Raw genomic sequence first — 13,386 nt, 5'->3', positions numbered from 1 at the left:
TTTTCAAAATTTTTATTTCGGAACTTCTTTTGATCTTTGTGTCTTAAAATGTAAATACGGCGAACGAAGAAGACGACGTGGAACTAGCAGAAGAAAACATATTGTATGACTTAACAGTCCAAGCTGAGCAATAATGTTCAGCAAAGTAAAATCTACAAAAAAGTTTATATTTACATGTATAACCAAAATTGTCATCACACCCTTGGCTTTGGTAGTTGTTGCCCTTTATAGTAAATTTTTGTCATCTTTTTCTTTTACACAAATTTTCCCCACTTAATCTACTGGGCCAAATAGAATATAACTTAGAAACAATTTCAATAGGCTACCTTGATTAAAAATGTATCAGATGACCATCAAGGCCGTCATGGCTATAGAAATAGAACATAGGGGTTTACTTCAGAAGTCTAAGGGAAAATTGTAAAAAAGGACAATTTCAAATGGTCACAACTTGAAAACTAACTTGAATAATGATTAGGGGTCTTCAGTAACTATTGTAAGACTAGTACAATTGAATGATCTGCTTTTAATTTAAATACTGGACCAAATTAAACCAAACTTGACCTCAATCATTATTATGGTATTGTATACTATTAATTATGATTTTAACCTTTATATTTGATGATTTTGAAAGCAACAGTAGTTACAGGTGTATGACACAGGCTTTTGGGAGCCTCTAGTTGTAATATCTTTGGTGCAAGCTCTTTTCACAAACAATTACATGTATTGATATTTTTGTTTACAGACAAGAGGAGCCAGAGATAGAGGCCATGTATCTTTACTGGGCAGACTAACATCAGTAACACAAAGTAAATAGATAATAAAGTATAAGGCTCCTTGTTTTCCAGGTTTTTTTCATTGTTTTTCATGAGGAACAGTCATGATGAAAAACAGGAATTGCTGTTCGTTTGAAATTTTTTCCTTATTTCATGCTAGGAGAAGTACATGTATATCTAATGGGGAATGAATTTCACAAGACTTTGCGAGATTAATGGATTTTGGTAGCGTCTGACTGAAAAACTACAGGATTTGCTCAATAAATTAACCACATAATATTAATCACAAATAAATACAAGCTTTATCATAAAGTAGATATATTTTGTCATATAAAATTACCAAAATAAGTGTGATTTATTTGATGTGAAGTACATTATATTTCATAATTTGTTTGAATTTGGGAAGGCAATCGGCACCATTTACTTATTGCCCGATTTGCATTCTGTCTTCTTCGGTAACAAAATGAATGCAATTATAACAAATTTGAATTGACAGATTACAAGTTTGACATAAGTAGCATTACTTACCACATCTTCTTATATCTATTTCAATTAAAAATTCAAGATCATGGGTACAAACTCATGATGCTCTGTTTAAGGATGCTGATCTCTAGATCAAATGTAAAATGTCTTCCACAATTATAATATTGTATATGTCCAAAAAGAAAAATATTATTAATATATTCTTATTTCAATTTTAGGAAGTATTTGGACATTTTTGAGAACTCTTGGAATACCAATCATGTAAGTCAGTATTGTAATGTATGAAATAATTGTTCATAGACTATGAAGGTTTTTGAATGTAAATATAAAAAGAAGGTTTGTAATGACTGCCGATGAGAAAACTCCCCTCAAGAGACCAACAGACATAGATATTGGTTGTTTTAGACATTTCATACCCATTTAGGAAATGATTTGGAAATCAGACACACTAAAGTACTGAATAACCAATTGATAATACAAGTTATGTAAATGAAAATGTCAGGACAGATTACGAAAATGTTATTGATTTATTTCTTTCAATTGATGCAATTGTATGAAATTATATTATATGTTAATTGTTTTCATAAAAATATTTGAAACAATTGTTGTTTTTTTTATCATTGTTACACAACATTAGAACTTGCAGCTTTCATGACAAACATCAAATGTGGTTCCAGTTGTATTGAACAAATCATTCAGATCTTTTGCATAAAGTCGAACTTACACTTAATTCTAGAGCACTCAGAGTGATAAATATTTGTCATATTACAGTAGCAACTTAAAAAAATTGTTATTCAAATATTTACAAATGTTTCTGTATGTGAAGTGTGGAGATTTGAGATTTTATTCAAATAATTTTACATTCTGTTTGTAGTTCTGCAAGTCCTTGTTCCCTGCCACAAAATTTACTGAAGTTGGTAAACAGTCAGATAAACTGGCATATTGCCATAGCAAGGTAAATAATAACTTTTGCAGATGTTACTTTGCAAATAAAGGAAATAAGTTATATTTGAAACAACTAGACTTACATATTCAGTTATTCAATATTTAGGTCTTAACAGTTTTCACATTAAATTTATATAAATATATTGCATACTCACTGGTATGTCCAGATAGTATATACCCTCTGATGCTGCAATTAGTACTGTTTGGCATCTGCACTTTTAAATTTTCCAAACAAAATTATCATTGTTGATTAACTCATTGTTGCGAGTCGAAATTTGTATGAAAACGTCAATTTGGTTCACATTTTAAAATTTTTAATAAATATAAAAATAACAAGATGTATAAATGCCAATGACATGACTATCCATCAAGTTCAGATAAAGGGGATATACACAATTATTGTCATTGAGAAAAACCAATACCATAAATTATAAAAAAGAAGATGTGGTATGATTGCCAATGAGACAACTATTCATAAAAAAAACAAAATGACACAGACATTAACAACTATAGGGCACTGTACGGCCTTCAACAATGAGCAAAGGCTATACCGCATAGTCTGCTATAAAAGGCCCCGATAAGACAATGTAAAACAATTCAAACAAGAAAACTAACGGCCTTATTTATGTAAAAAAAAATAAAAATGAACGAAAAACAAATATAAAGTTGGGTATAAAAGGCCTAGAAAAAAAAACATCTTCAGAAAACATGTTGAGCAAAAAAACAAAACAAAATAGAAATATCAATTATGATGAACAAGACATTGATGTGGACTTATGCCTTCTATATTTACATTTTGCTGAAACCTATTTTACAAGCAGTTACATATTATGAAGGATAATTTATTTCATTATAATGTTTTCATTACAGCGAATGTACATACATTGCAATACTTCAAGACCAGTGTGTGGAAATCAGGTACACATTTGTTTACAGTGACTTGACTGTTAGTGTTGCTATTCACCAATTGCAACTCATTCAAAATTTTGCCCCAATTGCAATTTGTTTTATTAAATCAAATTGTTCAACTGGTCAAAAATTTGAACAAACTGTTCAGCCAAAATGTGAAAGTGCATAGTGATAAAATAAATCATACTTACAATCCTATAAGTCTGTAACTCCACTGTATTGATGTAATTCCTAAATCAGTCTATCAATCTGTATAGTTATATTACAGCCATTACCATACTAAAGGTGAACTGTTTTATTTTGAATTGCTATAAAAAAGGCCAAAACTAAGCTTTTATAGAGTTTTTCTTTCGAAAAGTATTCTATATTTATAAGAATCACACATTATGTGAATAAAAAAATTTCATATTCAGTTAAATATTTGAAATTGCAATATGTTTGTAGGAAGGGGAGATAATCGCTTTTTGGTTTCAAAAAGTCTTTATTCAAAAGAATAGTATTTTAGGTTATCTCCCCAAGGAAGCATATTGTTATTTCATACATATTTTACTAAATATGAAATGTTTTTATTCACATAATGTGTGATTCTTATAAATATAGAATACTTTTCGAAAGAAAAACTATAAAAGCTTAGTTTTGACATTTTTATAGCAATTCAAAATAAAACAGTTCACCTTTAGTATGGTAATGGCTGTAATATAACTATTCAGATTGATAGACTGATTTAGGAATTACATCAATACAGTGGAGTTACAGACTTATAGGATTGTAAGTATGATTTACTTCATCACTTTGCACTTTCACATTTTGGCTGAACAGTTTGTTCAAATTTTTGACCAGTTGAACAATTTGATTTAATAAAACAAATTGCAATTGGGTCAAAATTTTGAATGAGTTGCAATTGGTGAATAGCAACACTAACAGTCAAGTCACTGTAATATATTTTTGTAGTAATCATTAGTCTGATAGTACTATATGTTTTGAATATTATCTATGTTCTCAGACTCCATTACTTTGAGATCATTTTCATGTTGACCTTAAAACAGCTTGATATTTAGTAAATGTTTATTTCTTGAATTCTCTTGAGTTTATATGCATATATTTATATACATCTGAATTTATAATGCAGAAAGTTTACACTGACATTAATTGGAGAAAACTAAAATTTTATGTTGACTATTTTATTTTTTATCTGTGCTCTTTAGTAATATCTTCACAGGATTTGTTTTCTTTCTTTTTTTTTAAATTTGAAACTTCATCAGTTTTCTTCAAAAAGATAAACTAATCTTTATCTTTATTTGCTAGGAAAGAACATATCTTTATTCATATTTTGTTCTTAAACTTTGGTCAGATATGTTTGATTTTTTTACAGGTCTAAAAGAGACAATTTTGAGAATGTGGTTGGCAGAGGTGTTGTTCCCAGAGATCCATATCCACAATGGCGTCAGGTGACATGGAGCCCAGACAATACCATGGTAGCTTGCTCTAGGAGCAATGGGACAGTAGATGTTTTTGATATTGTTGGAACACAGCTCTTTACTATCAGTGGGGTATAGCTTTTTATATATCATGCAAATTCATTGATTCCATTAGAAGAACAAATCTTTAATGTTTTGTCTATGGAAATTGATTATTTGTGGGAAATTTTGAAATGTTGTCATAGTTTCATAATTTATTTATTTTCATAAGGTAAAAAAATATAAGTCAAACTTATTATGTCTATATTCACATGCTAATATTAAGCATTATTATTTAAATGCCTACTTTTATCTACAGGAGGCCCAAGAAGACATGACTAAGCCTCTAGATTTGAGCAGAGCTGTGGCAGAATTATTGTTTACTGATCTTAAGTTAGAGGCACCATGGTAATAACAAAAATGCAGTAGATACTCAATAAAAGAAACTATAATGCACTCATGAATGAAACTATTTTTTGGGCTATATGACAGCAACACCAAAAAACATAAAGATTGAAAAGGGCAATAACATACAAGTATTTGTGTTATATATAAAAATAAAAAAAAGAAGATGTAATATGATTGCCAATGAGACAACTCTCCACAAGAGACCAAAATGACACAGAAACTATCAACTCTATGTCCAGCGTTTAATCATACAGAGTCACTGTAAACAAACCAAGATAGGCTTCAAACAGGCATGTTGAATGAAGATATGATAAGTTGTATGCAAATAGCTTGCTACTTTTCCATGGTACAGTGAAACCTGTTTAAACTGAACTTCTTCAGAACTTACGATTTAATCTGTTTTTGGCCGCTGTTCGGTTTTATCAGGTTCACAACTAACATAATTTGACATGACGGCACTTAAGAACATGTTTGGTTTAGACAGTTTTCGGTTTATGCAGGATTCTGTTTAGTTAGGTTTCACTGTATTTCTATTTGGGTAAAAAGTTATTTTATATGTATGAACTTGTTTCCTAGTCTTGAAAGCTATCACATTATCTGTTATGGTACTAATGTCTTAAAAGACAGACTGACTCTTGGACTATCTCCCTTTCATTTGAGTGGATGTGTGAACTATGAACTATATCTGGCAAAAAAAAACGAAAGACTGTTTTGTTTAGTGATTTTAATTTTAGATACTTAATTCTCTATAACCAGCTGTATTCTTCTTAATTCTCCTTAACCAGCTTTATTCTTCACAAAACTATTAATAATAAAATGTTTTAGTGGAGCATTTTTGAAAAAAATATCCATTTGTGAACTTTGCATGCCTTTGTTTGACATTTGTTGTCCATTTAAAATGTTATTTTAATTGCAGGTCAGCAGAGTTATTAGTTGTCAATTATCATGGAAGAGGGTGTGACAGCCTGGAGAATTTTATCTGATTATCCTTATTATAAGATGGTGACGGATTATGAACAAGATTTAAAACAGGTACTTATAAAATCAAGGAAACAAGGGGAAAAAGGATAACAGTTTTTAAACGAAAGGTATTATTTTAAATGTCATACAAGAAATATTTGATTTTAATTTTAAGGTTATTCTGTTCAGTTTTAGAATAGATTTACTGTGTTCCATAATTTTGTTCATTTGTTGAAGTTTCCTAAAAATAGATTTTATTTTTTTTCCTGAAACTTCAGATGAAATTAGGAGTGATATTTGTTCTATGTTCTTAAATAATGGAATAATATTTATATGTTTGGCCACAATTGATTCTTTGCATATCTTATTTTGTAATTTGTAAATCTTATTAAAGTCAGTGACAACTTTTTACTACAGGCTCAGCAAAAAAGAACCTTGATGAAAAGACTGAAATCTGTAAATGGTATCTTTAACAGGAGACCACATGTTCAGGTAAATAATAATATTGTGTCTTGTGTTCACTTTTTAAGCTTTAAGGCTCTGAGCTAATCAAGTATAAAGTTAACTAGAGTTGTTTCATTGACTTATATCAATACTTTCGTCTACATTTTCATGCTGGAGTAGTCAATCTTCAGAATGAACCAAAAAAAGTTGTATATGTTCAGTCATGTGTGAATCTTAAAACTTTAGAAAGAAGGATATTAGGTAGGTGTAAATAAAGCATTTTCCCACCACCTAAAATTGTGAACATCTGCAGGTTATCTTAGCAAAACAAAGCTTTTTCAACAACATACATATTTAATTTGCCTTTTCAGAATCTAAAGGACTATGGGTAATCTCATTGTTCGTACACCAAAACGAAAATAACCTTTTGATGGATTTATATTGTTTAGAACATTCTAAACCAATCGCAACGTTTTGGTGTACGCTTTTAAAAAATATTACCCAGAATGCAATAGATTCTGACACGGCAAATTGTAAACTCTATAACCTTTTGTAGACACAAAGAAATATCATAGATGTCTATCCTGGTCAGCAAGGTTTATTGTCTCATTGAAATTTTCCCAACTTCTCTCTTCTTTTTATGGCCCACCTACGATAGTAGAGGGGCATTATGTTTTCTGGTCTGTGCGTCCGTTCGTCCATCTGTCTGTCCCGCTTCAGGTTAAAGTTTTTGGTCAAGGTAGTTTTTGATGAAGTTGAAGTCCAATCAACTTCAAACTAATAACACATGTTACCTATGATATGATCTTTCTAATTTTAATGCCAAATTAGAGTTTTTATCCCAATGTCACGGTTCACTGAACATAGAAAATGAAAGTGCGAGTGGGGCATTCGTGTACCGAGGACACATTCTTGTTTTTAAAAGAATTTGACTGAAATATTTGCATGTCTAATATCCTTGCATTTTTCATTGAATAACTTTTTTGAAATAATTGTGTTGTAAAAAATTATGTATACCATATTTTTGTAGGATGGAGTGTTCAAACTGTGTATTTCTCCAGACGACAAGCTAGTGGTAGGATTACATTACTCTGGGAAGCTGACCATCTGGAGACTACCATCACTTAAACTTTACCATTGCTGGGGACTTGAGGAGCAGGTACCATATCTTATTTTAACCCTTTCCTCCATAATGACGTCTTTTGACACCATCCCCTTTTCTTTGTAATGACGTCTTTTGATGCCTGCATAGTACCTCAGTTGAAACACTGGACTATGAAATGTCTGCATCAGACTTAATAAAATTTGTATCCAATATGAAAAGGATATTCATAAGAATATCTTGACTTAAATCATTGGATGAAATATTTGTTTTTTTGCAATGCACTTCCACCTAAATGCATATTTTCAGCATTTTATTGAAAAATCCTATGTGAATCAGGTTAGAAAAAAAACCAATGAGGAAAGGGTTAAGTTAATAATTATAATTGCAATTTATTACATTTTCGGTTGTTGCAGACACAGATAATTTCATTGCTAACTTTGACTTGATTCTTGTGTTTGATTATTATATAGAAAGAAAAAATTAAACCAAATATATATTTTTTTTCATCATAATTTACAAAAAAAACCCATTGATTTTCTTCGAAAAATGAAAAATACTGTGACTAAAATGAGTAATGTTAGTTAAAATCATTTATTACATTGGTTGCAATGAATTACATTGAATCACAAAACAAGAAAGTTAATTAATAAAAGCTGCATATAATTTTGTTTTTGTAGCCTAATTTTGATGAGATTAGTCCAGAGTTTACAGACAATCCACAGAGAGGGAAGACTTTAAAAGGTCAGTGATTCAAGTGAATTTGTCTTATGTTCTTTTACCTTTCAGTTGGGTGTAGAATGGGGTTACCATTCAGTATATCTGTAAAAATACATGCTGAATCCCCAAATTCTGTTAAAATTAAGTATTATTTTCCAGATTATACAAAGAATCACTAATTCCAGAGTTCTGATAAGTGTAAATCCTGAATTCCCGCATTTGTTCCTGACGTTTTAAACAATGACCTTCTACCGCTCCTACGTACACATTATAAAATAATTATTTAAAATTACATAAATTCAACATGACATAGTGTAGAATAGTTACTATACAGAAATATATGATCAAAAGATACAAACATAAATTCATATAAGAGTTAAAATAGTATTCATGTTTATTATTGTTTAATAAATGGATTACCATTTTGATTTGTATTACTAAGTATGATTATTTCTTTTCAGATTTGGTTCCATGTAAAAATCTAGTAGATGTGAATTGGTGGGTTAGTAAGGTAAAATATAACCATGTCTGACTGCAAGGGTTTCCCAATTTTGCTAAAAAAAAGATCTTTTATTTCTTTTGATTGTACATGTACTTAGAAATGTTCTTAATTTTATAATTTTTGAAGGTCTGTTGCATATATAGGATTTTAATCTACATTTAATTCTTTTAATTATTTTTTAAACCTATGTTAATCAATTATTGACTGCAAAAATCTAAAAACCTATTTAGAAAAAAATCTGTATTTTCTAAATGTTTAACCTAGCTGGCTTAGAAAGTTTTATGACAGTGTGAGATCTTTACAGGCAGTCAAGATTGTTATAAAAGCCCATAAAAGTTACAGGAAGGGAAAATCATGATAAATTGATTATATTCAGGTAGTTGGTATGACAAGGTAATAGAAGAACTGTAAACCAACTTATTTTCGTGGATATTTTTTTTCACGTTTAGTCTATTCGAGTCCACTATGCGATATTTAATTTAGCGATTTTTAAACTTAATTGATGTATTAAAAAATAAAAGATCCTTTTTTTTTTTACATATTCGCAGCGAATAATTTTCGAATTATTTATTCACTCGCAAAAATCTTGAAAATAAATTGCTCTAGAAAATTAGTTGGTTTACAGTAGTTATTTTCACAACATATATCTGTAATCATTTAATGTTCAGTCTAGCAGACTCAGAAAGTTATGTTACAGTTTATTATTGTTTCAGTCACTTATCCTGTCTCGTTGTACTGGTGCAGTAACAGTTTCATCAACAAAAACTTTGAAGAATTTATTAGGAACTTCACCAGAATGGTTTGAACCATCATCACGTGTGACTGGGGTTCATCATGATGGATTTCTAGGTTTAGAGGTAAACTTGACACATTTACTATAGTCATACTGTGGATTCATTTTTTATTCGTGGGGTACCAATTTTTTGCTGATTTTCTTAGAACATGTGAGCCATGAATTTAAATGTTCAACATACCTGTCAACCTGTGACGATGAAAATGCAGGTCATGACCTGCATTGAAGAATGAAATCTCAGGTCATAACGCGTACGAACTTTTTCGAGTTGAATTTCAGTAATTAGGGGACATTTTTTTTATAATTTAAATAAAAGTTTCCAAAACATGTTCACTTTATTAATCATTATTTTATTGCACTTTGAAAAGCGTTTGAGAACTTTGTGACACTTTCTTTTCTTCTTTTGGTTAATGTAATTATTGACATTTCTACATAGTTCTATATGTATAGGATTTCACCCTCAAGTTGTGACTGGCTATTTTTTATTTTTGGAAAGTTGTGCCTAGCTTTTTTTTTTTTATCTTTAAAAGTTGTGACTAGCTTTTTTTTTTTTTTCAACTTTTTTCAATTATTCAACATATAACAAGTTGTGACTAGCTATTTAGTCTTTGCTCATCAGCTGTTCACATTTTCTGTCATAATTAGAACATAGTAAAATAAAGTTAAATAGTTAAAGCAAGTATAGATAAAAAAAATAATTTTCAACTTTTTTTTTATAATTGTATAAAGGTATGAATTTAATGAAAAGTTATACTTGAATATGTATTTAGATTTTATTTGTACTAGATTTCATATTTTTTACCCCAAAAAACGTAAATATAAGAAACAATTTTGAATGGTGACAAAAAAGGGGAAGTAACTCAGTTGAAAAATGTTGGTAAAAGTGATAACAGTGAAATTTATTTACGACCTAAAGCTAAGGTAATTGGTGTTAATTAACAGTGTGTTTGACACCAAAGCTGTCAAGTGAAGCCATGCACTTGGTGGGTTACTTAATTTGACAGTGTACACAGTTAGCTGAACTTCTGTTGATGGAAGAATTCGAATTTGCCGGTATTTCAAAGAAAATCACTTATGAAATCATTCTCTAGGGTTAGAAATCCAGGTGAAAACGGGTCATTTTCGGAATTCCCGGGTTATTCAGAGACCCGGCGGGTGTCCCGGGTGATCCCTCAGAATTGTGAAAATCTCGGGTCACACCCGCAAAATACGGGTCAGTTGACAGGTATGGTTCAATTAAATACAAATTTTTAATAGACTTGTTTGTACTTTTGTAAACCCATGTAATCAAATATCCACAAAAAAACTAAAACAAATAAAACATATTAAATGGAATACAAGTTTCATTTGGTTTGCAATGATGTTTTGGTGTAATGTAATTTACCATAAAGCTTGCTTGGCATGATATCCTATGGACACATATTCTAGCTTGTAAAGGATCTTTCGACGTCATATATATTTCTCCTTTTTACATTATCTAAAATAAGTTGATGTTCAATTTTTCTCTAATTTTTGTGCTATTTTCACATTTTCCTGACCGGTGTGAGTAAAATGTTTCTCCTCACTAGTGAAAAATCTGTTCTCTGCAAATTATTAGTTGAAATTTGATTATGACATCAAAATGTTTTGTTTTCTTCTCAATTTTCCTATTGTGACGTCATGAAAAAAGGAGACCTTGTCCGATGACGTCGCATATAAAGAACACAAGTTTCTGAAAATCTTTGAAAAAGAATGATATAAGTCATCAGAGAAACAGATTCCGACACTATAACTTGTGTTTTACGATTTTTCTCCACTCTCTACAGTTAAATTTTAATTATTTAAAAAGCTCCGCAAGCTTCGCGCTTTAAATAATAAAATTTAACTGTCTTGAGTGGAGAAATATCATAATACACTTGTTGCAGTGTAGGAATCTATATATCTAATAGAGATACAATTCTTTTCTTGTAGGTGGAATGTGTTTTCCCTCAGAAAAGAAGACTTGGTGATACATCTGAAGAAGAATTTGAAGACAGTGATGACGAAGAAACTTCTTTTGTTTCCAAGACAACCAAACTAACAAAAGATGTACTTTATTATGTTACAGACATGGAAAGATTTCAACCACCCAGAAAAAGACCTAAGTATGATCGATAAATGTTAATTGATATGGTTGTTGTTTATTTAGTAGAGAGTTTGTATTTTGTTTGATTTTGGTAGTAAAATAAGTCATGAAGGACTCCCATTAGAAAGCAAGAATAGAGTGTGAATCACTGAATGCCATTAATATGTATTTAGACTCAAACAATATTTATTAAGCTTTTGAAAAGTAAAAACTCAATGCAAATAAGCATAATGAGGTTAATGCAAAGATAGTTGAACTATATAAAAATAAGATGTTGTATGATTGCCAATAAAATAACTCTCCAGCAGAGACCAAATGACGAAGAAGTTTAGCACTTTAGGTCATGGAACAGCGTTCAACAAAGAGCAAAAGCCATACAGCATAGTCAGCTTTTTAAGGCCCTGTCATAAAATAATTTAAATGAAAAAAACTAACAGCCTGATTTATGTATGAAACAACTATAAAACTATAAGTTAATTTCAAATTGTTATCCAGGATTCATATAATAAGGAAGAACAATTATTTATTGATGAGAACAGATACAATTGGTGCATTTCTGTATTAGGTCAGACTGTCAGATAATGTTTTACCAATTATCATATTGTAATTTTTATTTATGTACTTTTTCCAGAATAATTAACAGAACATACAGGCTTGTTTGTCTAAAATCAACAACTCCAGAGGAATTGTATACCAGAAAGGTGAATGAATATTGACATCAAAATTAATCATATAAATGTAGTAAAGATAGGATTACAGACATAACCCCAGTGGAAGATATATATATCTGTGTTCATTGTAGTGTAACATTGATATCTCTGTTAACAAGATCCCTATGAAACATATTGTAGTTTGAAATTTTATAATCAAAGGGAAAACTTGTACAAAAAAAATGTGAAATTGACCAATCCATGCAACTTATTCTTATGTGACCAGGTGGAATAAGGCTCAGATAAATCGAATTGCAGAAAGTTCAGATATTTTAATAAATATAATATAGAAGGCAACGACAGATCTGAAATATACAGATAATGACAAATAAATACAACTTTACATATAAATGCATATGAATATATCATTTTGTAGCAACTAATGTATATTATGTTTAATTACACAATTGCAAATAAATAATAATGCAAAATACAGTTAAATGACAACTCTGAATGTAAACAATTTGTTAATCAATGCTAATGAAAACTGTTCACTAAAGTAAGTTGACCATACTACTATATAAAATACTATATAACATTGAAAGTTAATTACAGGTAAAAAAGAAAATATAAAGTTTGAAATACAATTAGCAAAGTAAATGAAACTAAATAAAATATTTAAGTCAAAAACATTTAACCATAAACTAAATTGAAAAACCCTTAAATGTAAATACCTTATAATGCTGGCTACGGCTCTTGATGTTGTTTCTGGTGTTACTTATTCTGCATTGACAATATAGTTAAAAAGTACAATGTATATAGTCAATAGGTGAACTGGTAAACTAGATAGAACCAGATAAAACAACTATTAAGTAAGGTAGTTTGTCCAATAGCCAGTGGTGAGTAAATATCAAAGAGCCCAAATAGAGTATTTTGGATTCAATGAACCATATAATACAAAATGTGTTCAATATAGTAAGATCATTATTGTATAGGGTAAAATAGATATAAACTAAGTACAAAGTTGGGAATAATATCAAATAGATAATATGTATATAAATGAACTTGTCCACACTTATTAATGGGGTTAGTCTATTCAATGTATTAGTATTGTCAAAATTCTTATTAAGGATACA

At 29.8% G+C, this 13,386-nt stretch overlaps 1 protein-coding gene across 1 annotated transcript in view; it reads left to right on the top strand.

Annotated features, from left to right (window-relative positions):
* Positions 1–133: 133 nt before the first annotated feature.
* LOC143073735 (NBAS subunit of NRZ tethering complex-like) overlaps positions 134–13,386 on the top strand; it is a 90,340-nt gene continuing 77,087 nt past the window's right edge. Inside the window, exons 1-16 of the mRNA XM_076249494.1 lie at positions 134–145; positions 743–806; positions 1,475–1,517; positions 2,131–2,211; positions 3,072–3,119; positions 4,483–4,660; positions 4,887–4,975; positions 5,552–5,663; positions 5,909–6,007; positions 6,353–6,427; positions 7,410–7,538; positions 8,162–8,225; positions 8,663–8,712; positions 9,417–9,560; positions 11,447–11,619; positions 12,232–12,301. Of these exons, the coding sequence (XP_076105609.1) occupies positions 134–145; positions 743–806; positions 1,475–1,517; positions 2,131–2,211; positions 3,072–3,119; positions 4,483–4,660; positions 4,887–4,975; positions 5,552–5,663; positions 5,909–6,007; positions 6,353–6,427; positions 7,410–7,538; positions 8,162–8,225; positions 8,663–8,712; positions 9,417–9,560; positions 11,447–11,619; positions 12,232–12,301 (1,431 nt within the window). The remainder of the gene's footprint in view (positions 146–742; positions 807–1,474; positions 1,518–2,130; positions 2,212–3,071; positions 3,120–4,482; positions 4,661–4,886; positions 4,976–5,551; positions 5,664–5,908; positions 6,008–6,352; positions 6,428–7,409; positions 7,539–8,161; positions 8,226–8,662; positions 8,713–9,416; positions 9,561–11,446; positions 11,620–12,231; positions 12,302–13,386) is intronic.

This window comes from Mytilus galloprovincialis, chromosome 4 (genome assembly GCF_965363235.1).
Source record: "Mytilus galloprovincialis chromosome 4, xbMytGall1.hap1.1, whole genome shotgun sequence".
NCBI classification, from domain to species: Eukaryota; Metazoa; Mollusca; class Bivalvia; order Mytilida; family Mytilidae; genus Mytilus; species Mytilus galloprovincialis.
Note: the sequence above shows the minus strand (reverse complement) of the source record. Positions and strands in the feature narration are given on the sequence as shown.